Source organism: Schistocerca cancellata, chromosome 2 (genome assembly GCF_023864275.1).
Source record: "Schistocerca cancellata isolate TAMUIC-IGC-003103 chromosome 2, iqSchCanc2.1, whole genome shotgun sequence".
NCBI classification, from domain to species: Eukaryota; Metazoa; Arthropoda; class Insecta; order Orthoptera; family Acrididae; genus Schistocerca; species Schistocerca cancellata.
The window spans coordinates 856,554,366-856,580,853 of record NC_064627.1 but is presented as its reverse complement, the minus strand read 5'-3'; the positions used below and the strand labels follow the sequence as shown (position 1 = coordinate 856,580,853).

General features: G+C 41.1%; 1 protein-coding gene and 1 pseudogene across 1 annotated transcript in view; one reads left to right on the top strand and one right to left on the bottom strand.

Annotated features, from left to right (window-relative positions):
• Positions 1 to 291: 291 nt before the first annotated feature.
• The window catches only part of LOC126162788 (uncharacterized), a 640,449-nt gene continuing 614,252 nt past the window's right edge, over positions 292 to 26,488 (bottom strand). The window contains exon 6 of the mRNA XM_049919506.1: positions 292 to 504. Coding sequence (XP_049775463.1) covers positions 329 to 504 — 176 coding nt within the window. The 3' untranslated portion in view covers positions 292 to 328. The remainder of the gene's footprint in view (positions 505 to 26,488) is intronic.
• LOC126163488 (5S ribosomal RNA) lies at positions 5,916 to 6,033 on the top strand (annotated as a pseudogene).

The window sequence follows — 26,488 nt, the reverse complement described above, 5'->3', positions numbered from 1 at the left end:
ACTCTATTATGACAAACGTTTGATTACCTCCTCCTTTCCCTTCACCTATCAGTCGTGATTACTGAAGTTGTGTTGAAACTGTATCCCTTGGTGCGGAACAGCGTGATTATTGAACTTGTCTTGGACCTGTATCCATTGGATCGGAACGCAGCTTAAACTTCTGTTTAAAAAGTTTTTAAAATGACGTTTGACGAGGATTCTTTTAAGAAACAGATGAAATCAACACGAAAAAACCCTTTATTCATCATTTAGCAGAGAGCAAACAGCTAACATAGAACAGATATGCGCCTGATGCGCGACCATGCAAATCAATGGCGAGACTGTTTTCCTACAACTTCTTGCCCACTACTATCATACACGAACAAGGTAAAATTGTTGTAGACTCTCCAGAATAACCATCCTGTTCCTCTCCTGTTCCATTCAGTTCACACGTGCAATTAAACGTGTTGTTGGCCAAGTCTTCTAATATGCTGTTCAGTAACGCGTTCAGGGAGATGAGTAATTCTGAAAACAAGAAATTTTTCTCATGAGCCACATCCTTTGTTTAGAAAACAGTGCACAATTTATTGACATCACTGCGAATATCTGTGCTCTTTCTGTCAAAACACAAAAAAATGAGTCTAACCCATGCTAAAAGCAATATTTCAATTTTTAAAAATAACATATTCTAACTACAAGCAAACATACTACTTAGGGAAAGGCAAGATAACAAAAGGAATGTATCAACCAAGTAAATTTTTCATGTATTTATTTCGGATACAATTCTTTCCCAAATAATCAGCATTAAAATATGAGTTTCAAATAATCTTAGTAACTAACTGCTTTGTGCCCACACTCCACACTAATGAAGCTATTTACAGTATCAACAAAATTTAGTTGCATTAAAATATCACTTTCACTTCTTTTCCTTCAGTAATGTTCCAAATTTATTTTTAATGCTAATCTGTATCTGCATTCATTGAACTCTGCAGCTACATTTCTTTTTATGATAAGACAACATCTGGTATCTCCGTCTTCTTCTTCTCTCTATTGGGTACGAGCTTTCTCAGAGTTATGCCATAAGTGCAATTTCTCTGATAATTATTCCGCATAAATCGCATTTTCAGCAGTACATAGCAACATTCTAAGATTTACATATGTCCTCTGTGGCGTTGGGGGAAAATGTAATTTTTTTGTGAAGGAAATTGAAATAAGGACTTCTCTAAATTCTTTATTTCACGTTATTATACCTTTACAGATATGTTTTTTAATTTTCTGCACTGTTATATATATGTTTAAGATAGGACAGACAGATTTAATGTGTAGGTGTCTATTTATTTTTAAAACGTAGCGAGAGTAGTATAGGGTAATTATTTCGTTTCTCGCTGTCATCTCAGTCTAAGACAGGGAGCCTAATGTACAGTCAATTATCAGTTACTTTTTATTCCACAGATTAGTGCTATAAGTTGAAATACCAGGCTGAGACACTGAATTGACATATTATTACTACATATACATATTTAAGTATTTGTTCAGGGTATTTTCGTTCTGTCGTTGCAACTACAGAAAATTTGTTTCTTTCACGGGACGCGTTCCGCTTTATTGACGTAAAGCATCATCAGCGGTCTGTAATTAAGTTATTTATATTTTGATTTGTTTTAAGATGTAAGAACAGTTCTTTAACAATATGTTTTTTTTACTTCCGATGATTTTCGCTTGATTTCTCGCCTACATCGGGAATACCATCTGCTAGCATTTCGGTGATGTTTTTCTTCCTTAGACATTCGTAGATGTGGCCTAATTTTTACTTGCTCTGCAGCACTATGCACTTTTTATGTTTTACACAGAACACGTTTTCGCACACCATTTTTTTTTGTTTGTTTTTATACTACTAAGTATGTATTGTGGCTTGTGTTTTGTAGTGTTCCCAACATAACTAGTGTGTCTTTGGCCTATACTCTATCTAAATTCAGTGCGCAAAGCTGCTAGCCTCACGTCAACACATTGTTCTTGCGCCATTCCTCCCTCTGAAAAGAGAGTCCTTTAATTTTTAATTATTCGCTTTTGTAGGTTTGGTATTATCTTGAGTGTAATTTTTAGGTAATATTAATTACGCTAAGAATTATATGAAAATATCGTATGGAGAAGAAGAAAAACTCTCGTAGCAGTCCCTATTAGCCAGCTAGATGAGATTCTAAATAAACTGCCAGGTCTGACCTTGGCCATGCAGACTCTTTTGACAACATAGGACAGGCCAAGACAGAATTACTAGCAAAGATCGAATAGTCGTCCAAAGCCATGATGATATAAAGGTAGAATTATGAAACCAAATTAGGGAGATTTCATATCGTCAGGAAGACTCTACACATGCACAAGAGCGAGCTCAATCAGATCTTGCTAGACCGTAAAGAATTTAACAACGAACTAGGAGAAAATAATCTCCGAGCAGTTCGACTGCTATTGCACCGTTGTGAAGCGAGAAATGACTCTGAGGTTCACTAAGAAAGATACTCAGATCATCAGAGTTGTTAAAAACAAATTTACCGCTTGGCAGAGCAAATAGCAAGCTAAGAGCATGGTAGCTCTGCAAGATTACAGGACAGAAACAGATAAATATATTAGCGGGATAGTATCTAACCAGGTCAACTTGTTAAAGAAAGAACAGGAGACTCGTGTAAAGATCATTGATAACGAACTAACATATGTAGATCTTAAGAATAATTACCTGGCATCTGATAAAATTCTTGTTTTATTGGTACACAACCGGTCTCACGACCTAAAAACCACTGTCAGTGGAATTCTTAACATCATGCCTTTCAACAGCTGCGGATGCCCAGAATATAAAATACTTTGTGAATAAAAGGTAGGAGATCCTGTAATTTCAGAAATAAGAGAGTGGCACGAATTGAAAATTAAGTAAAACTTTTGTGAGACAAGACCTGAGTCAAATTAACCAAATCACTGAAACAGGTAGCTCATTCGATAGTTTTGGTACTCACGTGACTAGTCCAAGTGGTAGATTTGTGCTGCAATCTGGATCTAGTTCACAACCCAAGAACATGTAATTACGAACCCTGAAACAATCTATGGACTGGATACCACTGCGATTATAGAGAGAAATATTATCTGCTACCATCAATTTAGCAATGGATAAGAAAAGTGTCTATCTAATGGCCCTGAAATGAAGAGCAAACAACCAAATTTGTCAGTAGTTTTATTAACGGCGGTGCGAATCTTTGGGCAACTGAAGCTGCAGGTAGCTGTGCAACTTACCAAGAAGTCGAAAAAGCATTCTTAGTTAATTAGTGGTCACGTGGTAGACGGAGCACCTCTGCAAAGAGGTCTTCAGTCTTGAGCCATACCGTAAGTGCCAAGGTAGCCTTAAGCGCTACTCCAAACAGTGCATAAACAAAACCAAGTACTGAAACAAAGGGATAACAAGTCACAATGTGTTACACATACTTAAAGCAAAACTACTCGTCCAGACCAGAGAAAAGTTAATTAATACACCAGATGAGGATCTGGAAGTACACACATGTTTAGAGAAAACAGAACACCTTGAACGTCTAGAGATAGATCATTCATATTCATTGGACATGTACATTAGTATGTTGTGCAGAAATGATTAACATTTCAGTCACCTCGGTTCAGCATGTGCCCCCTTGTCTAGTAGGCATAGGGTCCGCCATGGAGCTGATAACTTGTTTCATATGTGATGACATCGACGCGTATAAGGCACGAATGGGCGTTCTGCGATATAACTATTCATGCTGCATTCACGTGGTTCCGATGTTCATGTGTTGTGTTTGGCGTTGGGTCACAGCGCAGCACCCGTCGTCTCGCAATATCCCACACATTTTCGATTGGCGACAAGTATGGTGATACCTCTCAAATTTGGCAGGTGGCGATGGGAGATCCATCATAGCACAAGATACTAGGACTGTTTTCTTCCCTTCTCAATACACCTCACGGCATAAGCAAGGCGAAATTCATTTCACTATATTTTATGAGTGTTACAAGAAATGTCATTGTACATTTCGTTTCTTTGCATACTTGACATTCCATTACAGTTTTGCTGGATTGCTGTAACATTTACGACTGCAATTAAACTTCTTCGTTTTTAGGATTTTATTATGTAAAATGGCTAAAATATGCAATCACAATAACAAGTTTACGACACGAATGTATACGAAAAGCATAAAAAAACTCAAGCAATCTGCTTGTATCGAAAGTAAGATCGATTCTCCTGATAGTACAGTCGACAGCTTCTTGAAGGATAATACACAAACGAGCTGCTATGGAAATAGCGGCGCCAAAATCAAATAACGAGACACTTTAGGCAATGTTTTGTGTTTGACAGTAGTGTAAGAGCTAGGCGTTCAGATTTGATATCTACTTTAGGAAGGCAGTCAAACACGAAAATGATGAGGTACTACAGATGAAGTACATAATTTTTGTAATTAGGAAGAATAATAGATATTTATTAAATAAAAAATTACGTTTTCTGGGCTCTTATGACATCTAGGTGCGCTTAATTATAATTACACTTTAGTAGGTACGCAATGTTTAGTTACATGTATACTTTTCATTGTGTGTAAATATAAGATGTATTTATGCGATGTGGTATCTAGTGGCCGTTAAGTAATTAGATACCTCAAGGTCACACCTGCTCCCTGCAGTCCCACGGCGCTATTTGCTGTGATTCGCCCGCTTCATAGTCTTGTTGCCGTATTGTTAACAGGGCAGCTAGTCAGCATAAGATGAATGTTCAACGTTTCCGTGGAATATCGTGTGTTCATGGATATTTTCATTCTTCGGTGGAACGGTGCACTGACGTCTGTTTGGTAGCGAGCGAAATGCAAGAGCGAGAGCCTACTTATAGTGGTCCTCCGGTCAGAGTGCGTAAAGGATAAAAAGGCATTCGAAACCAATCTGAAACTATCGTACCGAAGGTGCTCAAGTTTTTTTACTGATCACGCCAATAGTGAAGAAGCAGTGAAAAATAAATTTTTTGCAAGTTCATGAAATGACAGCAAAACCTTGTGGTATATCCGAATCGACTGAATTCCGTATTAACATTGCAGTAACATAGGCAGAATCTTTAGACGTGAGCACGCTTGATTGTCCAAGGATGGGATGTAAATGAAATCGTAAATTACGGGATTTGGCGATTTTGACAAAAAGTTAGTGTGTAGAACTGTACTTCGATACTACGACAGAGGAGAGTAGCTGACGGCTAGAAAAGTACAAAGTAATCTCCTTGAAAAAGTTAATTATTCTTGCTCAGTGATCTCCGGTTTTTGTCTTTTTCGCTCACTTGGTTTCTGATTCAGAAAGTGAAATGGTGGACGAAAATTTGCAGTACAGTGCAGAGGCACTGCAGCAGTAAGAACGATGTTTTGTGTAAAATGTGCATACTGCATGCTGAGGACAACAGGCTTGTAGTATACTTCGGTATGACTTGGGTCTCAAAGAACCATACGCAAAAATACGCTTTTCTCGTCTTCAAAGGAAATATTTGCCTGAAAGTACCTACAGTTACTTTTGTGTAGCGTGCATCGGCGATTTGGGTGATGGGTGGAGTGACGAGCTGCAAGCAAAAAAAATTTGGGGTAGGGAATAATCTTGCTCGTATTAAGGCTAGCCATCGGATCTAAAATCCTTTCTCGTTGGAAGTTTCTACAAGGCCCAACAGGACTCAGACTCATCAGAGGCAACATTTTTCGTTACACAGGCGGAACAGTTTCATACATCTTATGGTACTTCATTTATAGTCTCAGAATACTTTTATGTTTTCACAATAAAATATCTATAAAGTTTGAGAATGTTCATAAATTATTATCAGTTCAAATATATCAAACGTTCTGTTTTTATCACAGTTTGAAGTAAGAAAATTTTCTTCCACAAAATTTCTTGTAACGCTATTTTTTCTCGTGGGCAACGGCCTTGCCGCAGTGGATACACCGGTTCCCGTGAGATCACCGAAGTTAAGCGCTGTCGGGTGTGGCCGGCACTTGGATGGGTGACCATCCAGGCCGCCATGCGCTGTTGCCATTTTTCGGAGTGCACTCAGTCTCGTGATGCCAATTGAGGAGCTACTCGACCGAACAGTAGCGGCTCCGCTCAAAGAAAACCATCGTAACGACCAGGAGAGCAGTGTGCTGGCCACATGCCCCTCCTATCCGCGTCCTCAACTGAGGATGACACGGCGGTCGGATGGTCCCGATGGGCCACTTGTGACCTGAAGATGGAGTGCTATTTTTTCTCGTGGTACCTGGCAAGAATCTTCCTTTGGAAAGTACACCATCACATCCTAGACTAAAAATTAAAATATCTAATTTATTTCCTGAATTTTACAAACATTTGAAACTATCACTAACTGGAAATTCTTAGAACAGTGAGATGAAATTGAGGTGCCTAGTTTCATGGCGGTCGCTACAGCGTGTGTATAATGCAGTGGCAGAGTTAATGTAAAATATTAATCATTTTCCATGTGCAAGTGATTTTGTTTATGGCCAGTATGGTTAGAATGGCTCTGAGCACTATGGGACTTAACATCTGAGGTCATCAGTCCCCTAGAACTTAGAACTACTTAAACCTAACTAACCTAAGCACATCACACACATCCATACCCAAGGCAGGATTCGAACCTGCGACCGTAGCGGTCGCGCGGTTCCAGACTGCAGCGCCTAGAACCGCTCGGCCACCCTGGCCGGCAGTATGGTTAGAATAATTTCAACGTTGTGCCAATAAGGTAAATAAACACAAATGTGACAAAAACTTTGAAGGTTTCAGGTGATGATACGGAAAGCAAAAGGGTGTATCTATTTATACTAGGTCAATTGCTACACGTGGTGTGCGACACACTCACTATCTTGGTGGTGGTGACTCCAAACGCTTCAATAGTGTTGTAGCTGCTAAACCACATGGCGAAACTGAAATTAGAAACATGGAATGTATAGGAGATGTGTAGAAGAGATGGGGGCAAGATTTACGAAACTTTGCAAGGACATTATAGGAAAATGACTCTCTTTAGGCAAAACAGAGTAGCCATGTAGATGTACACAACAGACTCAATATCCCTGTCTGAGTCCGTGATGTACATCTACAGCTACATGGCTTCTCTGCATATCACACTTTAGGGTTTGGCAATAGGTTCATCGAACCACCTTCAAAATAAAGCTCAGTTATTCCACTCTGAAAGTGCGGGGGAAAACCGCACACCTATATCTATCCGTGCGAGCTCTGGTTTCCCTTTTTCTTATTGTGTTGATAGTTTCTCCCTATGTAGATCAGCGTTAACAAAATATTTTTGCATTTGGAAGAGAAAAGCTGCTAACTGAAATTTCGTGAGAAGACCTCACCGCAACGATAATCGCCTTGTCCACCCCAAATCCTGTATTATGTCCGTGACGCTCTGTATCCTATTTCTCAATAATACAAAATGTGTTGTTCTTCTCTGAAGTTTCTCGATGTACTCCTTCAATCCTATCTGGTAAGGATCCCACACTGTGCAGCACTACTCCAAAAGAGGACGGACAACTGTAGCGTAAGCAGTCTCTTTAATAGATCTATTGCATTTTCTAAATAATCTGCCAATAAAATGCAGTCTTTGGTTCGCCTTCAGCACAATAATTTATATTTGTTCTTTCCAATTTAAGTTGCTCTTAATTGAAATTCCCAGGTATTTAGTTGAATTTACAGCCTTTAGATATGATTGATTTATAGTGTAACTAAAGTTTAGCGGATTCCTTTTAACACTCATGTAGATGACCTCGCACTTTTCGTTATTTAGGGTCAGTTGCCAATATATATATATATATATATATATATATATATATATATATATATATATATATATATATAATTGGTGTTTTGCCCTTAAAGAGCGCATTTGAACTAAACTACATGGCCAGTTCCTTTTGCTGCCTTCCTTGCTGCCCAAACTTCCCTCATTCGCTCGCTGTGTTTCTGTTTCCGGTCCTCTGTCCATGCTTTTTGTCGGCTTCGTGTCTTCGGCTTCATCTTGATTGTCTTTTTGGTTGCCCATATTTCTTTCATCTTCTGGCTGTGATCTTGCTTTCGTTCTTCGGTCCATTTTATGCCTGTTCGTTTGTCGCATTGTATCTCATGTAGTTTACTTTTCTTAATGATGTTTCTGAACTTTATTCTGTCGTTTATTGTGTCTGCTGTTATGTTGAGCTGGTTCAGGTCGTTTTCTACCTCTGCCACCCATTTGTTGTTTCTAGTGGTTACCCAGTCAAAGATCTGTTTGGTCAGCCTGTGTGATGGCTTTCTGTATAGGTGTCCATAGAATTGTAGTCTGCGTTTTCTAATCTTTTCTGTGATTGTTTGTACAGTTCCTCTGTAGGTTTCTTGATCCATATTCCATTGTTGTTAGTTGCGCCAAATATTTTCCTAGGTATTTTCCGTTCTACTTTTTCTAATTGTCTGATACGTGTATGCCCTCGGATTAGTGTGGTCTCTGCTGCATATAGTGCCTCGGGGAGCACCACCGTGTCGTAATGGCGTAATTTGGCTTTTTGTGAGATAGACTTCTTGTTGTAATGATTCCACACTACTTTGTATGCCTTGTCCAGTTTAGTCTTTCTTTCTTCATTTGAGTCTCTGTTATGTCCACTCATTTGTAGTGTTTCACCGAGGTATTTGACGTTTGCTGTTTTGTAAATCGTGCCATACTTTGTGTTCAGAGATGAGAGTTTCTTTGTGCTCATAAACTGTGTCTTTTCGTAAGAGATCTGTAGTCCAGTTTTGGAAGCGATTTCGTGCAGTTTTTCAATAGCGTCTTTTGTTTCCTTTATACCTTTCGTGACAATCGCCAAATCATCTGCAAAAGCCAGGCATTTAATCTGTAGGTTTCCTAATGTTATCCCCTGTTGTGATGTTTCCCATTCTTTTATGACCTTATCTAACACCAGATTGAAAAGGAGAGGTGAGAGGCCATCGCCTTGTCGGACACCTGTGCGAATTTCGAAGGGCTCTGATAGTTCCCCACAGAACTTTACTTTGGAGGTCGTGTTGGTTAAAGTTTGCTCTATGATAGCTCGTGTTTTGTTGTCTACTTTGTATTCTGCTAGAATTTTGAAGAGAGTTTTCCGGTCGATAGAGTCGTACGCCTTTTTGAAGTCAACAAAGGTAATGATCAGGTTCTGTTTGTGTTGTAAAATCATTTTCAGGTTCCAAATTTGTTCCGCACAAGACCGCCCTTTACGGAAGCCTGCTTGGTATTCCCCAATCAAGTGGTCGGTTTGGCATTCTATATATATATAATATCATCTGGTACCTTTAGTAGACGATACACGACAGCATTATCTACAAACGACCTAAGATGGCTTCTCAGATTGTCTCCCAAATCGTTTACTTAGATAAGGAACAACCGAGGGACTATAACACCCGCTTCAGTTTTACTTGGTGGCCTTCCGTCAGTTACTATGAACTGTGACCTCTCTGACAGGAAAACATGAGCCCAGTTGCATTAACTGAGACGATATTCCACAAGCACGCAATTTAGTTACAAGCCGCTTCTGAGGTACAGTGTCGAGGCCTTCTGGAAATCTAGAAATATGGAATCAATTTGAAAGCATTTGTCGATAGTACTCAACACTTCGTGTGAATAAAGAGCTAGTTCAGTTTCATAAGAACGATGTCTTCTAAATCCGTGTTGACTGTGTGTCAACAGACCGTTCTCTTCAAGGCAGTTCATAATGTTCGAACACAATATATGTTCCAAAATCGTAAAGCATATCGAAGTTATTGATATGGGTCTGTAATTCAGCGGGCTGCTAATATAGTCTTTCTTGAATATTGCTGTGACCTGTGCATTTTTCCAATCTTTGGATACGGATCTTTCGACGAGCGAGTGGTTCTATTTAGTTGTGTTGTAGCGGTAGTGGTCAGTAACGCTGTTTTAGCAGCACTATCGTCGATAACATGTCCATTGCTATCGCGCAGAGGCGGCTTTGACTGTGTCTTGCCGTTAGCAAACTTTACATACGAACAGAATATCCTTGAATTTTCTGTCAGTTTCTTTGTGGAAGCTCTTATCACCATCTCGCATTGAAGTCCGCGCTAAATTTCGAGCTTCTGTAAAATATCGCCAATACGTTTTGAACGCCATAGATTATTCCTATGGCTGTCAGTTACTTTAGCTCTGTGCAGGGTTCTGTGTGTTGTCGAAGGAAGAATTTGCATGTTGATCACTTGTCAGTGTGCGTGCAAGCTATATGCATATATACAGAGGTGGTTTTGTGAAATATTTTCATGGTAGGTGATTCAATGGTGGGCGTACACTCACAATGCCACAAAGATATTACTGACATGAAATACGCTCTGGCTGAAATAACGTATAAATAGAATACATATTAAAACGTTATAAGCAACAGACTACAACATGTATATACCTGATAGCAAACATATTGAGCCAGTAGACAAGCAACATGAGTAAGCTCAAATGTGCCTTATAGATTAATTTTGCGCGCCTCTGCAACTAATTCTTATTGTAAAGTTTATGAAAAATGATAATGAATTAAGGATGGGTCCGTTTTTTGCAAGTACATAAATTATTGTTTTGTTTTATCACACAAACAAGATTCCAGTTGTGGCTTACTCAGTGTTCTTTTTATTATTTTCCTGAAGTATGTACATACAGTGTTATTTTTAAATTAAGCAATGTAATACACGAGATTTTGTTGTATGTACGCTTTACCTCTTATTTTACCTTGTGTGTGTCCTGTGGCTACCAACTAAAATGAGCCACAGTTAGGGCACCATGTCACTTGAAAACATGAGGGATGTTAGAAAATCGTCTGCACTTAATTTTTTGTTTATTATCAAAATGTCTCTTCTGATAAATGTATGTTCTGATAAAATTCGTGGTATATTCCCGTTTTTGGCTTTAGCATAGTAGTATTTTGCTAGTCCTTAGCTGTGTCAAGTGTTTTTTCTTGCATCAAATGTGTTTTTTTTAGTTGGGCTGAACCTGTGGACATCGATAAAAGTTTAGTGAAGCTTAGGTATAGCGAACAATTTCGTGTGGTTAGTTGTTCACGGATTACGTCTCGTATTTGAATGTGTTTACTCACATTTTCTCCTGCTCGTTTGTAAATACTGCGCTCTGTTATGTTGCTGTGGATGGACACACATTTCACTGCATCAATTTACGTCGCTGATGTGCTTCCGACTGCCGTTTGTTTACTGTTTTGCTTTGTTTTGACGTCCGCAAACGTTGAATCTGTTTCGCTTGTTCCTATTCTGAGTATGTGTGTGTGTGTGTTTTATTCTGTGATGCCCGATAATTCGTTTAGAATAAAACAAACACGCACTGTATTGATCTGTATTGAAACCAAACACCTATAGCCGTTGTAATTAAGTAAAGCTGTCGTGTCTGACCGGCACTCGCTCATAACAACGTTCCTCACTGGTGGCTACGCCTAAAGAGTCGAGAAATATCGAAGTTTTCACCAATATCAATAACAAATCTAAGCTTGAAAATTTTTGCGCTCTGTCTGGAATTCTGTTAAGGTCCTTATTTCGCTATTAACTGACCACGAAAAACTATTTCAAATGACAAAGCTTGCACGTGTTTAAGTCGAAATGCCATGATATAAAGTTTTGTGACGGGGATTCGAACCCAGCAAGTAACCAGATTGTTAGCTAGTAACATCAGATGTTAGAGCTCGAATTCCTTCACCAGCCGCGAGGTGTTTAAATCTGAAATGAGGATACAATTTCTTTGCCTGACCGGGAATCGAACACGGCACCTTCCGCCGTCGTTTCTATCCACGAAAGAAATAACGGCACCTATTGTTATAGTTGACAACACCCGAAGAGACATTAAAAATGAAAATTGTTTATCAAATTCAAATGGCTCTAAGCACTATGGGACTTAACATCTGAGGTCATCAGTCCCCTAGACCTAGAACTACTTAAACCTAACCAGCCCAAGGATATGACACACATCCATGCCCGAGGTAGGATTCGAACCTGCGACCGGAGCAGCGCGGTTCCAGAATAATTATTTATCACTAGAAGTTCGGTGTGCAAATGGTAGAGCTTGAAATGAAACGATAGATAGTTTTGTGCCAAACCAGTATTCGAACTCACATATGTACCTTTCATGGGGACCTAGAAGAGCTCGCCATCTTGGGCAAAACAATGAAATGATCGAACTATATCGTTACGTGTGCGTCAGATACCACGAAAGAGGAGATCCGAATTCGAATCCCAGTCCAGCTATAAATTTTTCAGCACCTAAAGTTCATGTGAAATAAGAGCCCTGTGACCGTAAATAACATTGGCTCATTAAATAAAACAAAAAGTTTCTAGTGAAAGGAATCTCACTAGCGACAGAGTTTCCGTTTGCTGCGACTTGCGTTGTGGCCCATCCTAAACCACCTCTGCCCCATTTGGTAGCGAAGAGATATAATGTTTATAAAGCGGATTCTGAACTACAATACAACCTAACATTCTTCGCTTGACATTACTAGAGGTGAAGGAGATCTGTTCATGTGTGTTTAAAATAAATGCCGGGAGTGGGAATCGAACACGTACGTCAAAACTAATAAGGTGGGATCAGTTCACTAGACCACTGAAGGGCAGATTTGCTGTATTTATGATTGTGTCATAAGGTATGATGCGCTGAGCTTACAAATTAGATATGCTGAAAAAATTCAGTTCTATATTAACTGCTTTGTTATCAGCAGGCTACTGACACGGAAATTATCCTAGTCTCATGCCAGTGGGATATAAAGATGCTTTTAGTCATCATAACCTCGATTGGAAGCCATTTTGAAATTTTCGCTGTTTCAAGAAATTTCTTAGATAGAGATATACCAATCAAGAGCGTGATGTTGCCAAATACTTCGATTATTACTGTCATTATCGCTATTAACTTCTTCACTCTACTGCTACCTGTGTGCTTGAAGGAAACATTTAGTGCCTCTTGGTCATTCTCAGAAGCAGTGGCCCAAATACAGAGAAATATTTAGTTGGCAGAAAATGGTTACGGCATTCTGTGGCAACTGGATAGTCCTCTTTCTAGTCACTGCTACTACGAAATGCTGGAGAACGTAATCATTCTTTCCGTTCGTCAAAGATTTTAGAGAGGCAGAATAATCTTCCACATGACCGTTATCCTGTCGATACAGCGAACTGTGTAAAACACTTGTTTCAAATGGACGGAGACATTGAGCTCTTGGACTGGCCTCCCAAAGGTTCATTTGAAACAAGTCTTGGACTGGCCCCCCACAAAGATGCTGATCTCAATCCCATAGAGCACTTACGGGCAGAGATGGACAAAATTATTAGGTGTACAAGACCAGCATCGATAACCATGACAGCTGTTCATTACTCATGGGAAGAATGTAGAATAACTGATTCATCCGAAAACTAGATGTCTCTATTCCCTGGCAGCTAAATGCAGTTGTAGAGGAAGACGGAAACTATCGACAACCATGACAGCTGTTCATTACTCATGGGAAGAGTTGTAGAATAACTGGTTCATCCAAAAACTAGATGTCTCTATTCCCTGGCAGCTAAATGCAGTTGTAGAGGAAGACGGAAACTAGGCACAGTACTGAATTACTGTGTTGTTAGGAAGAAATGGTTTATGACAAATGAACGCTTTGTTCTCCCTCGAAGAAGAAGAAAATTAAACAGATTATACATAAAAACTAAGCTATTTCAATTTTTTCAGTCGTTCAATAGACTAATGATTTTAAATTATTTTACGATATTTAATGCAAAAAGACTGAGACAAACATGAAAGTATCTTTTTTTTCACGTGGTAGGTATCGAACGTATTTAGTTCTTTTACGTCGAGAAAATGCATCATATTAGTTTGTGTTCTCTTTATTTACATGCAGGCAGGACGCCAATGCCGACGAAAGCGCGAAAGAGACATCATTTTCTTTTAATGTTAAGCAGAAATCAGAGTACGTAAAGTGAAAAAGTGGCTCAAGACCGGCGGTGTACATCTGCATCCTCAAGGACACACTGCAAATCACATTTAAGTGCCTGGAAAAGGGTTCATCGAACCACCTTCACAATTCTCAATTATTCCAATCTCGTATAGCGCGCGGAAAGAACGAACACCTATGTCTTTACGTCCGAACTCTGATTTCCCTTATTTTATCGTGGTGATCATTCCCTACGTAGGTCGGCGTCAACAAAATATTTTCGCATTCGGAAGAGAAAGTTGGTGATTGGAATTTCGTGAGAAGATTCCGTCGCAACGAAAAAGCCTTTCTTTTAATGATGTCCAGCCCAAATCCTGTATCATCTCTGTGACACTCTCCCCCGTATTTCGCGATAATACTAAATGTGCTGCTTTCTTTGAACTTTTTCGATGTACTCCATCAGTCCTATGTGGTAAGGATCCCACACCGCGCAGCAGTATTGTAAAAAAGGACGGACAAGCGTAGTGTAGGCAGTCTCCTTAGTAGATCTCTTACATTTTCTAAGTGTCCTGCCAATAAAACGCTGTCTTTGGTTAGCCTTCCCCACAACATTTTCTGTGTGTTCCTTCCAATTTAAGTTTTTCGTAATTGTAATACCTAGGTATTTAGTTGAATTTACTGCTTTTAGATTAGACTGATTTATCGTGTAATCGAAGTTTAACGGATTCCTTTTAGCACTCATATGGATGACCTCACACTTTTCGTTATTTAGGGTCAACTGCCAATTTTCGCACCATTCAGATAGCTTTTCTAAATCGTTTTGCGGTTTGTTTTGAGCTCCTGATGACTTTATTATTCGATAAACGACAGCGTCATCTGCAAACAACCGAAGACTGCTGCTCAGATTGTCTCCCAAATCGCTTATATGGATAAGGAACAGCAAAGGGCCCATACCACTACCTTGGGGAATGCCAGAAATCACTTCTGTTTTACTCGATGACTTTCCGTAAATTACTACGAACTGTGACCTCTCTGACAGAAATCACAAATCCAGTACCATAACTGAGACGATATTCTATAAGCACACAATTTCTCTACAAGCCGCTTCTGTGGTGCAATGTTAAAAGCCTTCTGTAAATCCAGAAATACGGAAACGATCTGAAATCCCTTGTCAATAGCAGTCAACACTTCATGTGAATAAAGAGCTAGTTGTATTTCGCAAGAACGACGTTTTCTAAAACCATGTTGATTGTGTGTCAATAGACCGTTTTCTTCGAGGTAATTGATAATGTTCCAACACAATATATGTTACAGAATCCTGCTGCACATCGACGTTAATGATATGGGCCTGTAATTAAGCGGATTACTCCTACTACCTTTCTTGATTATTGGTGTGACCTGTGCAACTTTCCAGTCTTTTGGGTACGGATCTTCTGTCGACTTGCTTTTATTAAGTGATTTAAGTTGCTTCACTACTCCGAGGATATTTACTTCTACGTTACTCAGGTTGGCAGCTATTCTTGATTCAAATTCTGAAATTTTACGTCGTGTTCTTTTGAGAAGGCGTTTCGGAAGGCTGTGTTTAGTAGCTCTGCTTTGGTAGCACTGTCTTCGATGCATCAGTGTTCTGATGCGTTTTGTGTACCAAGGAGGATCAGCTCCGTCGTTTGTTAATTCACTTGGTATAACTCTCTCAATTGCTGCCGATTCTACTTCTATTAATTCAAGCCACATCTGGTCTACACTTATTAATTTTGAAGCTGTGGAGATTGTGTCTCAGGAAGGCGTCAGCTTTTTTGAATAGGTATGTTTTTCATTTATTTTTGAAGAATTTGCGGGTTACAATATTCAATCTCGCTACGACTACCCTGTATTCACTACTCCCTGTATCCCTTTTGAGGCTCGTTATTAACTCAGGATTATTTGTTGCTAAGAGGTCAAGTGTGTTTTCACAACCTTTTACTATTCGCGTCGGCTCATGAACCAACTGCTCGAAATAATTTTCGGAGAATGCGCTTAGTACAATTTCGGGTGATATTTTGTAAATTAAAGTCACCACAAACTATAATCATATGAGTCGGGTACGTGTTTGAAATCAAACTCAAGTTTTCTTTGAACCTTTCATCAATTGTATCATCTGAACTGAGAGGTCGGTAAAAGGATCCAATTATTATTTTATTCCGGTTGCCAACAATGACCTCTGCCCATTCTAACTCACAGGAACTATCTACTTCAATTTCGCTACAAGATAAACTACTTCTAGCAGCAACAAACACGCCACCGCCAACCGTGTGTAGCCTATCATTTCGTAACACCCTTAGGTTCTCCGCAAAAATTTCGGCTGAGCCTATCTCCGGCTTTAGCCAGCTTTCAGTGCCTATAAAGATTCGAGCATCAGTGCTTTCTATTAGCGCTTGGAGCTCTAATACTTTCCCAACACAGCTACGTAAATTTACGACTGTTATACCGATGGTTCCTGTATCTACGTTCTTCCTGAGTCCGGCCTGCACCCTTTGTGGCTGAAGCCCTTCTTGTGTCTTCCCGAGACCCTCTAACCTAAAAAACCACCAAGCCCACGCCACACAACCCCTGCTACCCCTGTAGCCCGTCCTGAGTATAGTGGACACCTGATCTATTCAGCGGAACCCGAAACCCAACCACCATTTGGTGCAAGCCGAGGAATCTGCAGCCTACACGGTCGCAGAACCGTCTGAGCCTCTGATTCATACCCTCCACTCGGCTCTTTACCAGAGGTCTGCAAGAGGTCCTGTTGACTATGCTGCAAATTGTCAGCTCTGCTTTCATTTTGCAAGCAAGACTGGTAGCCTTTCCACTTCTGTTAGCCTCTCGAAACCAGAGATAATCTCTTCTGATCCAAAGTGACACACATCATGGGTACCGACGTGAGCAACCACCTCCAATTGGCTGCACCCTGTGCTCTGCATGGCATCCGGGAGGACCCATTCCACATCTGGAATGACCGGTATGCACACGGAGTAAACATTGGTTTCTTTCCCTGCTTGGCAGCCATGTCCCTAAAGGGCTCCATAACGCGCCTATCGTTGGAGCTCCCAACTACCAATAATCCCACCCTCTGTGATTGTCCAGATCTTGCAGGCTGAGAGGTTTCCTATGAAACAGGACAGGCGACAGAATGTGGCTCAGCGACAGTGTCAGCCACAGACAGCACCTGGAACCTGTTTGTCAGACAAACCGGGGGGGCTTTACGTACGGCCGCCTGTAAAGTCTTTCGCCGCCTGCTACGCTCCTGGGCGAGCTCCTACTCGACCACAGGTAAGAGGTCAACCTCAGTGCGAGCTGTAACTGGGCTGTCCACCGGTGAGGACCGATGGGAAGACTCGGCCGTGCTGGACGTCCCTTGGATCCCCACGGCTGGGGCACAGTTGTGGTGCCCTTCTACTGCAGCCCCAAGCTGTGTAGCCGAAGCCATCACAGCCTGAAGCTGAGAGAAGACGTAATGCTTTAAAATTGTACGTAGTTAATAAATCTGGTTGTTCTCCTGAACTAATAAGCCTTATCACCAATTAAAATGGATGCAAATGGTATGATATGGTTTGTAATATCATACCTTTTCCATGAAAATGAAATGATAGACGGAGTGAAAGTGAAGCAGTGCGTCTTCGACGGAAATGCAGACAGCCCATCTGACTTTGATTTCCATGAATGGAGTTGCGAAGAACGTAAGTTAACCGGATAGGACACAGTAAGTATTCTGTTAGGTTTTATCAGATTTGGTTCGTTTGGAGACGCCATGTGTGGGAGAGTGTGAGAAATTAATAGGTGCTAATGGAAGTGTCATAAAATTTCGTCTCATGCACTGCTCGCGTAGAAAATGGCTTGAGAACGTTTGAAGTATACATTCCATCACCGTGATTGAAATGTATCAGAAAATGCAGTTGAATTGTACTCTTGTCGTATCTAGCTTACGAAGAACGTTTGATCTAATGAAAGAAAATTGTTTGTTTCAGTCACAGTTGTGAACTGATTCAACTATATCACATTGTAATCGAAATGTATATTTACAAGGAAAATGTTTCTCTTCTGAAGCAGACACTATAAGAAAAATATTAAAAAGCGTGCAATTCTGCAATTCATTAGCCGGTCGCTGTGACCGAGCGGTTCTAGGCGCTTCAGTCCGGAACCGTGCGACTGTTACGGTGGCAGGTTTGAATCCTGCCTCGGGCATGGATGTGTGTGTTGTCCTTAGGTTAGTTAGGTTTAAGTGGCTCTAAGTTCTAGGGGTGCCGCGAGGGATTAGCCGAGCGGTCTGAGGCGCTGCAGTCATGGACTGTGTGACTGGTCCCGGCGGAGGTTCGAGTCCTCCCTGGGGTATGGGTGTGTGTGTGTTTGTCCTTAGGATAATTTAGGTTAATTAGTGTGTAAGCTTAGGGACTGATGACGTGAGCACTTAAGTCCCATAAAATTTCACACACAACAAGTTCTAGGGGCCTGATGACATCAGATGTTAAGTCCCATAGTGCTCAGAGCCATTTGAACCATTTTTTTTCTATTCATTACTTTTTCACCTTCAGAATTACCTCAGTATGTTCATTGCTTCCGTGACGTTTGTGTCTGATGATGTTTCCCTAAATGACTAACAACACGCAAATTACTGTCATTGATGGTCCCTTGGAGCCTTTTCTGAGCCTCTCTTGTGAAGTAACTCAGTGTTTCCAGAACAGACACATTTGCTCAATCCTACACTGTAATGAATGGAGGTTGTGAGTTGTCTTATGATTAAGAAACTGGATTTCCAAATGTTCGTTACTCGGAACGTGACGTTGGACAGCAATCTTAGCTTAGGTGCCAAATGTCAAATCTGGGTTCAAAAAGTGACTTTCACTTAGACGGTGTCACATCTTAAGTGGAAACAAATCAGAATATTTCACCGAGATGTCAAAGAAGTACAGTATTAGGCGTAAAACGTGGCCGCCGTAGAGACGAAGTCCAAGTCGTTCACTTAAGGCGGCCAATATTCCCGACAGTCCCTCACAATTGTTAGACGAGATACACGATCTGGCAACACCGTAGGGTGCAGAAGTGTGAAAAGGAAGTTCTGTCAGTCTTCTCAAGGAGTTTTGGAAACGTGTGTGCTCGTATTGTAGCGGTAAGCTTTGTGCTCTGTAAACGTAGTTTATTTAAAACGCATTTCGGGTATCGGCTAAAGTTATCAGTCTGACGGAGCTTCAGAACTACTTCGTTCCATTTTATAATCTACTTGCAACAGCAAAAAGTTTCAGAAACATTTCCGCCAAACAGCTTGTGGCTGCGTCAGGATCAGAACAGCTTACGCTCGAGAATTTCGTCGCCCCACAGCCTCTGACTAGGTGAACGTGACACGGGAGTATGAGCGTGTTTAAGGGTATACGGAACGCCCTATGCTTACAATGTTAAATTGAGCTAAAAGTTAGGAACATTTTCTCATTTGTTATTTGGACGATACTCTTGATTTTTTCACAGAACGCAGAGATATGTTCTTCTTTTATGCTGAATTATTAATTTTGAAAAAATAGTGTATAGTTTTTCAGATATTTTATTTTTTGTAAATGTTAAAAGAAGTTATACATTTTAACAAGTATTTTAAAATTTACATCCATTAATACAAAATAATTCCACATATCTTTCAATTCAGATATATTAGAAGGTCTTAAGGAACAACTACAGAAAATTTCATCTTTCTACTATAAATAGGCCCTGAGAAAATGTACCTTATACACAAAAAAACTAAAGTTACGGGAAATTAGCTTCAAAGTTTTTACTTCAGTACAAGCCTGCTCCATAGCTTGTATCATCAGAATCGTCCAACAGCTTCCTCTTGATGGCTCTGCTATGCTGTCTAGCCATCTTTGAATATACTTTTATGGCATTATCTGAAGACCTCAGCCATTCCTTGTCCAAACAAAGCATAGCTGCGGCAGTTCGTAGTCCTACACAGAGCCCCAACTTCTGCAGAACTTTGCACTTCGTTATATTGCCCTGATTGAATGATGAAACAGCATACCCACAAACACAGTTTTAGGTAGTCTATTCCATATCACATGGTTCACACACTCATTTGGATTTTGAGTCTGGCCATGAAGACATTTCTTTAGTAGACTAATATCTGCGAGGTCTCGGAATATTGGTTTTATTTCATCCATTATGGCAGGTGGCAGGTGATGAGGGTGATCGTATTGTTTCTTAGTTACCTTGCCTCTGTTGTACTTGCACCAACTATCGTCTCCTTTTGGACATAGCCCATGTTGGGGATTCTCATTGTTTGAAGCTGTATGAAAAAACAGAGCCCAGACTGCTCTTCTCATTAATTCTGCATCTGCTGTATTCTGTCTTGTTGCTAGACCATAGCACTTCTGAATATGATCTATTGTAGCATCTGACAGTCTATTTTTCCCATCTAAAGTTTTTCCATCGCTCAATTTCTTGCCTTTCATGCTAGCCTTGAGCCGTCGAAGTCTTGATCCCATCCTTTTCTGAACATGGCCAACACACTCCAGTTTGGAAATTTTCACATCGTTACCATAGGGTCTCAGTTCCTCAATTTCTTTGAAAGCCTTTGAGTCACCATCTCCAAGATAATTTATGTATCCAACGTTGTACCATTTTACTGAGCGTTGATAAATACTTCTTACACAAGCAACTTCCATACCACCACTTGACCCATAGTAATTTGCCATGCACTCCTCTTCATGTTTATTTTTCATTTTCTCCTTGCATCTGAAATGCTTGGAAAGTATTGCCACATCAACTACCTTACCAGTGTCCACACTTGTAGCTGTTACTACACCATTCAGAGATGTGTGGCCTCTCTTCTGCCAGCTTCCGTCAAAAGCTATGGACAAGTCTCTGCTATTATTATTTTCAACAACTGCTTCCTCAACAGCATCTTTCATGTTTTCCTGTGCCACATCATCTACAGCAGAGCCTATTGCAATTATGTGTTTGTTAAATTTTGAAGGTGGAGGAGGGAGGTTCATCACACCACACAACATGGCACCTGCAGCCCTGCCCTTTCCTATACACCGTAATCCATAAACCAGTCTCATGTTTATATCGTATAGTTTACCTGTATCTGCAGTAACATGTGAGGAATTGAAGAAAGTAACACTGTGTTTGCAATAACTGCACATCAACTCTAATTCACAAGCAAGTCCTACATGTAAGTTTGTTTTCAATGAAACACCACATTTTCCACATTGTTTCAGCACACATTGTTCTCCAAAACGTCTGATAATAAAGAGACATTAATACCTCATATTTTCTAGTCCCAGCATTTAGTTTCTTGTATTCTTCTTCAATTCCAGCTAGTTTTCTTCTTGAAGCACTTTCTGGTGTAGTGGCAGCAGCATCACTCAATGTATCACTACCAGTGTTGAGGTTAGTCGCTACTGGGACATCAGATACTGATGAAGATGAATCAGACGAATTTTTAGTACACTTTACTTTCTTGCGCCAATGTACACGCTTTCTAAATACCTTCAGACTAGGTCTTGGCATGTTGAAGGAAAGAAAACTCAAAGACTTCTCCACATACGACTTTCACAACAATGACATGGATGTACTCACAAAGGAAACAATATAAATGGTGCAGAATCTACTGTCAACTGTCTATCAGTGTAGCCAACAGAAAAGCTAACTCTCTTGTGCCCAATTATATCTCTGGCAAGGCTGTCTATATCAGGTATATTTCGCGTCTCATATACAAGGTGCAGAACATCGTGTGTCGAAATTATTTTAAAAAATTATTTTAAATAGTTCTATTCACGTCATCCAAATATTTTATACATGGTATTAAACAGGAGAGTCTAAATTTCTCGAAAATGCATTTACCCAAAAATCGATTTTTTCATCGAAAAACTCATTCCGTATACCCTTAACAGCAGTCGTTTTCTTATTTGAAGTTCTCGTATTTATCGCGCAATTACGACTTGGATTTTACATGCCTGTAACTTATGAATGGTTTTCAAATGTGATAAAATATAGTCGCAAGTGGGAAAAGGTCTCGCATTTGCGACATGCTATTAGCTTTTTTTTGGGTAGAGGCATGATAGCAACAGAGGCAGCACTGAACCTTTGTATTGTTTGTAGGGCGAGTGCTTTTGGGCAATACACGTCAGAAAAAGACTTCCTCACTACAGGAAACATTGTTGTGACATTAATGATTTCACACATTCAGGAAGCCTCAGTAACAGACATATGTGGTGGAGTATGCCTATTTAAGCGTCATGCGACATTTACATTCAATAGGCAAGGTTCATAAGTCGGGAACAGTAGTACTGCATGCTCTAATTATACTACTGGCCATTAAAATTGCTACACCACGAAGATAACGTGCTACAGACGCGAAATTTAGCCGACAGGAAGAAGATGCTTTGATATGCAAATGATTAGCTTTTCAGAGCATTCACACAAGGTTGGCGCCGGTGGCGACACCTACAACGTGCTGACACGAGGAAAGTTTCCAACCGATTTCTGGCACACAAACAGCAGTTGACCGGCGTTGCCTGGTGAAACGTTGTTGTGATGCCTTATGTAAGGAGGATAAATGCATACCATCACGTTTCCGACTTTGATAAAGGTCGGATTATAGCCTATCGCGATTGCGGTTTATCGTATGGCGACATTGCTGCTCGCGTTGGTCGAGATCCAATGACTGTTAGCAGAATATGGAATCGATGGGTTCAGGAGGGTAATACGTAACGCCGTGCTGGATCCCAACGGCCTCGTACCACTAGCAGTCGAGATGACAGGCATCTTATCCGCATGGCTGTAACGGATCGTGCAGCCACGTCACGATCCCTGAGTCAACAGATGGGGACGTTTGCAAGACAACAACCATCTGCACGAACACTTCGACGACTTTTGCAGCAGCATGGACTATCAGCACGGAGACCATGGCCGCGGTTACCCTTGACGCTGCATCACAGACAGGAGCGCCTGCGATGGTGTACTCAACGACGAACTTGGGTGCACGAATGGCAAAACGTCATTTTTTCGGATGAATCCAGGTTCTGTTTGCAGCATCATGATGGTCGTTTCCATGTTTAGCGACATCGCGGTGAACGCACATTGGAAGCGTGTATTCGTCATCGCCATACTGGCGTATCAGCTGGCGTGATGGTATGGGGTGCCATTGGTTACACGTCTCGGTCACAGCTTGTTCGCATTGACGGCACTTTGAACAGTGGACGTTACATTTCAGATGTGTTACGACCCGTGGCTCTGTCCTTACTTCGATCCCTGCGAAACCCTACATTTCAGCAGGATAATGCACGACCACATGTTGCAGGTCCTGTACGGGCCTTTCTGGACACATAAAATGTTCGACTGCTGCCCTGGCCAGCACATTCTTCAGATCTCTCACCAATTGAAAACGTCTGGTCAATGATGGCCGAGCAGCTGGCTCGTCATAATCCACCAGTCATTACTCTTGATGACCTGTGGTATCGTGTTGAAGCTGCTTGGGCAGCTGTACCTGTATACGACATCCAAACTCTGTTTGACTCAATGCCCAGGCGTATCAAGGCCGTTATTACGGTCAGAGGTGGTTGTTGTGGGTACTGATTTCTCAGGATCTATGCAACCAAATTGTGTGAAAATGTAGTCACATGTCAGTTCTAGTCTAATATATTTGTCCAATGAATACCCGTTTATCATCTGCATTTCTTCGTGGTGTAGCAATTTTAATGGCCAGTAGTGCAAAACAACAAAAGTCAAAGGGTGATGATTAATGCATATTTACTTGATCGTCATTGGTTGGCTCATTGAGAATTCCAATTCAATATTCCTACTGTTGACTAGTTATGACGTCTTTATATTAACTTCTTAAGAAGAATTAGTGGCTCAGTCCTCACATAAAGGATATACTCAAGCAAAGGGCAATGTGGACATAATATTTTGCCTATGGTGGCTCAGAAAGGATGTTGTGCATTACGAAAACCGCCCCAAGGGAGAGTATATCGCAGCTAATATCTTCGGTCAACAACTAAAATGTGTATCAGCCACAGCGTAATAAAAACGACATACAAAATTTCATAACTTGTTGATACTACAGGATAATGCAATCTGCCGATTTCACTAACAAAACTATTAAGGAGTTTGAAAAGTCATCATCACGCACTCATTCTTCTGATCTTATACCCTCAGATGTTTAGCTTTAAATTTTCTTATCGAACAACAGTCAAGAAAAATCTTTTCTGGACGAAAATGCACTTCAAACCTGGTTTGACGTAATCTTTAACTCAGATAAAGTAGGTAGGTATAGAATCGGCAATTACTTGACCATTGTGCGAGTGTTTTAGTTAGTGTGAGAGAATATCCTGTTCTGTTAATGATTAATTTCTCTCTGATATTTACTGTGTTTAATAAAATAACGGACAACGCCATTAAAATATGCACTACACTAATTCAAAAGATGTGCAGATTACTATGACATCCTTATGACGAAAGTCTATTTTAATGAAACATAAAGTATCTGCCGGCCGCGGTGGTCTCGCGGTTCTAGGCGCGCAGTCCGGAACCGCGCGACTGCTACGGTCGCAGGTTCGAATCCTGCCTCGGGTATGGATGTGTGTGATGTCGTTAGGTTTAAGTAGTTATAAGTTCTAGGGGACTGCTGACCACAGCTGTTAAGTCCCATAGTGCTCAGAGCCATAAAGTATCTGTAACAGGAGCGTGTCTATATCAGCATGAATAAGTAAGATATTACTGATCCTGGACTTCACCACCAAAGGATCTGTGTTTACTTGCTGTCCTGTGTCACAATGACTCCGTATTCAGACCATGAGTGGCCTACCGGGACCATCCGACCGCCGTGTCATCCTCGAGGAGGATGCGGATAGGAGGGGCGTGGGGTCAGCAGACCGCTCTCCAAGTCGTTGTGATGGTATTCTTGACCGAAGCCGCTACCATTCGGTCGAGTAGCTCCTCAATTGGCATCACGAGGCTGAGTGCACCCCGAAAAATGGCAACAGCTCATGGCGGCTGGATGGTGACCCATCCAAGTGCCGACCACGCCCGACTGCGGTGATCTCACGGGATCTCACGGGAACTGCGGCAAGGCCGTTGCCCTGTCTCACAATGAAGTAGTTTGGAAATGTGACATTTCATAAATAAAATACGAGGGTTGACTGAAAAGTAATGCCTCCACATTCGTAACTCTTCAACGGTTGGCAGCATTGGTATGCGGCAAGTACTGGCTTGTTCTGTAGCCTCTTCTCTACAGCTCCAGTTGCCGGGAAGCCTTAGCATTCAACAGTTCTGTTATTACAGTGTAAAGTATGGAACCCTGCGCAGGTCAGTCAATGCGATTTAAGCAACATGCAGTCACTGAATTCTTGACAGCAGAAGGTGTCACCCCAAAGGAGATTCACCAGAGAATGAAAGCAGTTTATGGTGACTGTGTTGATGTGAGTACTGTGCGTCGTCGGCCGAGTAAGTGTAAAGATGTTGAGGCGGGAACATCTGACCCGCATGAGAAACAAAAATTTGGAGGTCCTGTAACAGCAACCACCGAGTTTCACAAGCAAAATGTTGACAGACTGATTCAGGACGATCGTCGTATCACTCAGAGAGAAACTGCAAGCACAATCGGCACAATCGGCACAAGAACGTGTGGGTCACTTTATTCCTTTGCTTGGCTACCGGAAGATCTGTGTACATGGATACCCCGGATGCTGACTCCTGAAATGAAAGCGCACAGTCTTGAAATTTACCAGGACCTCCTCTCGCGATACGAGAAGAAAGGTGACGCCTTTCTCCATTCAATTGTGACAGGAAACGAAACGTTGGTACACGATTACGACCTGGAGACGAAACGTCAGTCTATCGAATATCGACACAAAGACTCGCCCCAGAAAAAGAAATTCAAGACGCAGCCCTCAGCAGGAAAAATCATGGCCACAGTGTTCCGGGACGCAGATGGTGTTATCCATGTTGATTTCCTTGATCGTGGTACAACAATAAATTCATAGCGTGACATCATAATGCTGCGAACTCTGAAACGACGACTAACAAGGGTCTGAAAGGAAAAGGGAAATGTTTTCCTGCAGCATGACAATGCCAAACCACACACTTCACGTGTCACCTCAGCAGACTGAATCTCACCACCGTACGTCATCCTCAAAAATGGTTCAAATGGCTCTGAGCACTATGCGACTTAACTTCTGAGGTCATCAGTCGCCTAGAACTTAGAACTAATTAAACCTAACTAACGTAAGGACATCACACACATCCATGCCAGAGGCAGGATTCGAACCTGCGACCGTAGCGGCTGATCGGTTCCAGACTGCAGCGCCTAGAACCACAAGGCCACTCCGGCCGGCATACGGCATCCTCCATACAGTCCAGATTTAGCACCATCTAACTCCCATCTGTTCCCGATAATAAAAGACGATCTGCGGGGACATCATTATGATTCTGATGAAGATGTTGTGAGAACTGTGAGGCTGTGGTTGCGGAAACAGAGTGTCGACTTCTTCCGTGACGACTTCAGAAAAATTGTTCATCGTTGGCAGAAATGTATCCAACTGGATTAAAGATCACATAAGATCAAATTCTTAGGATTATTTCTGCAT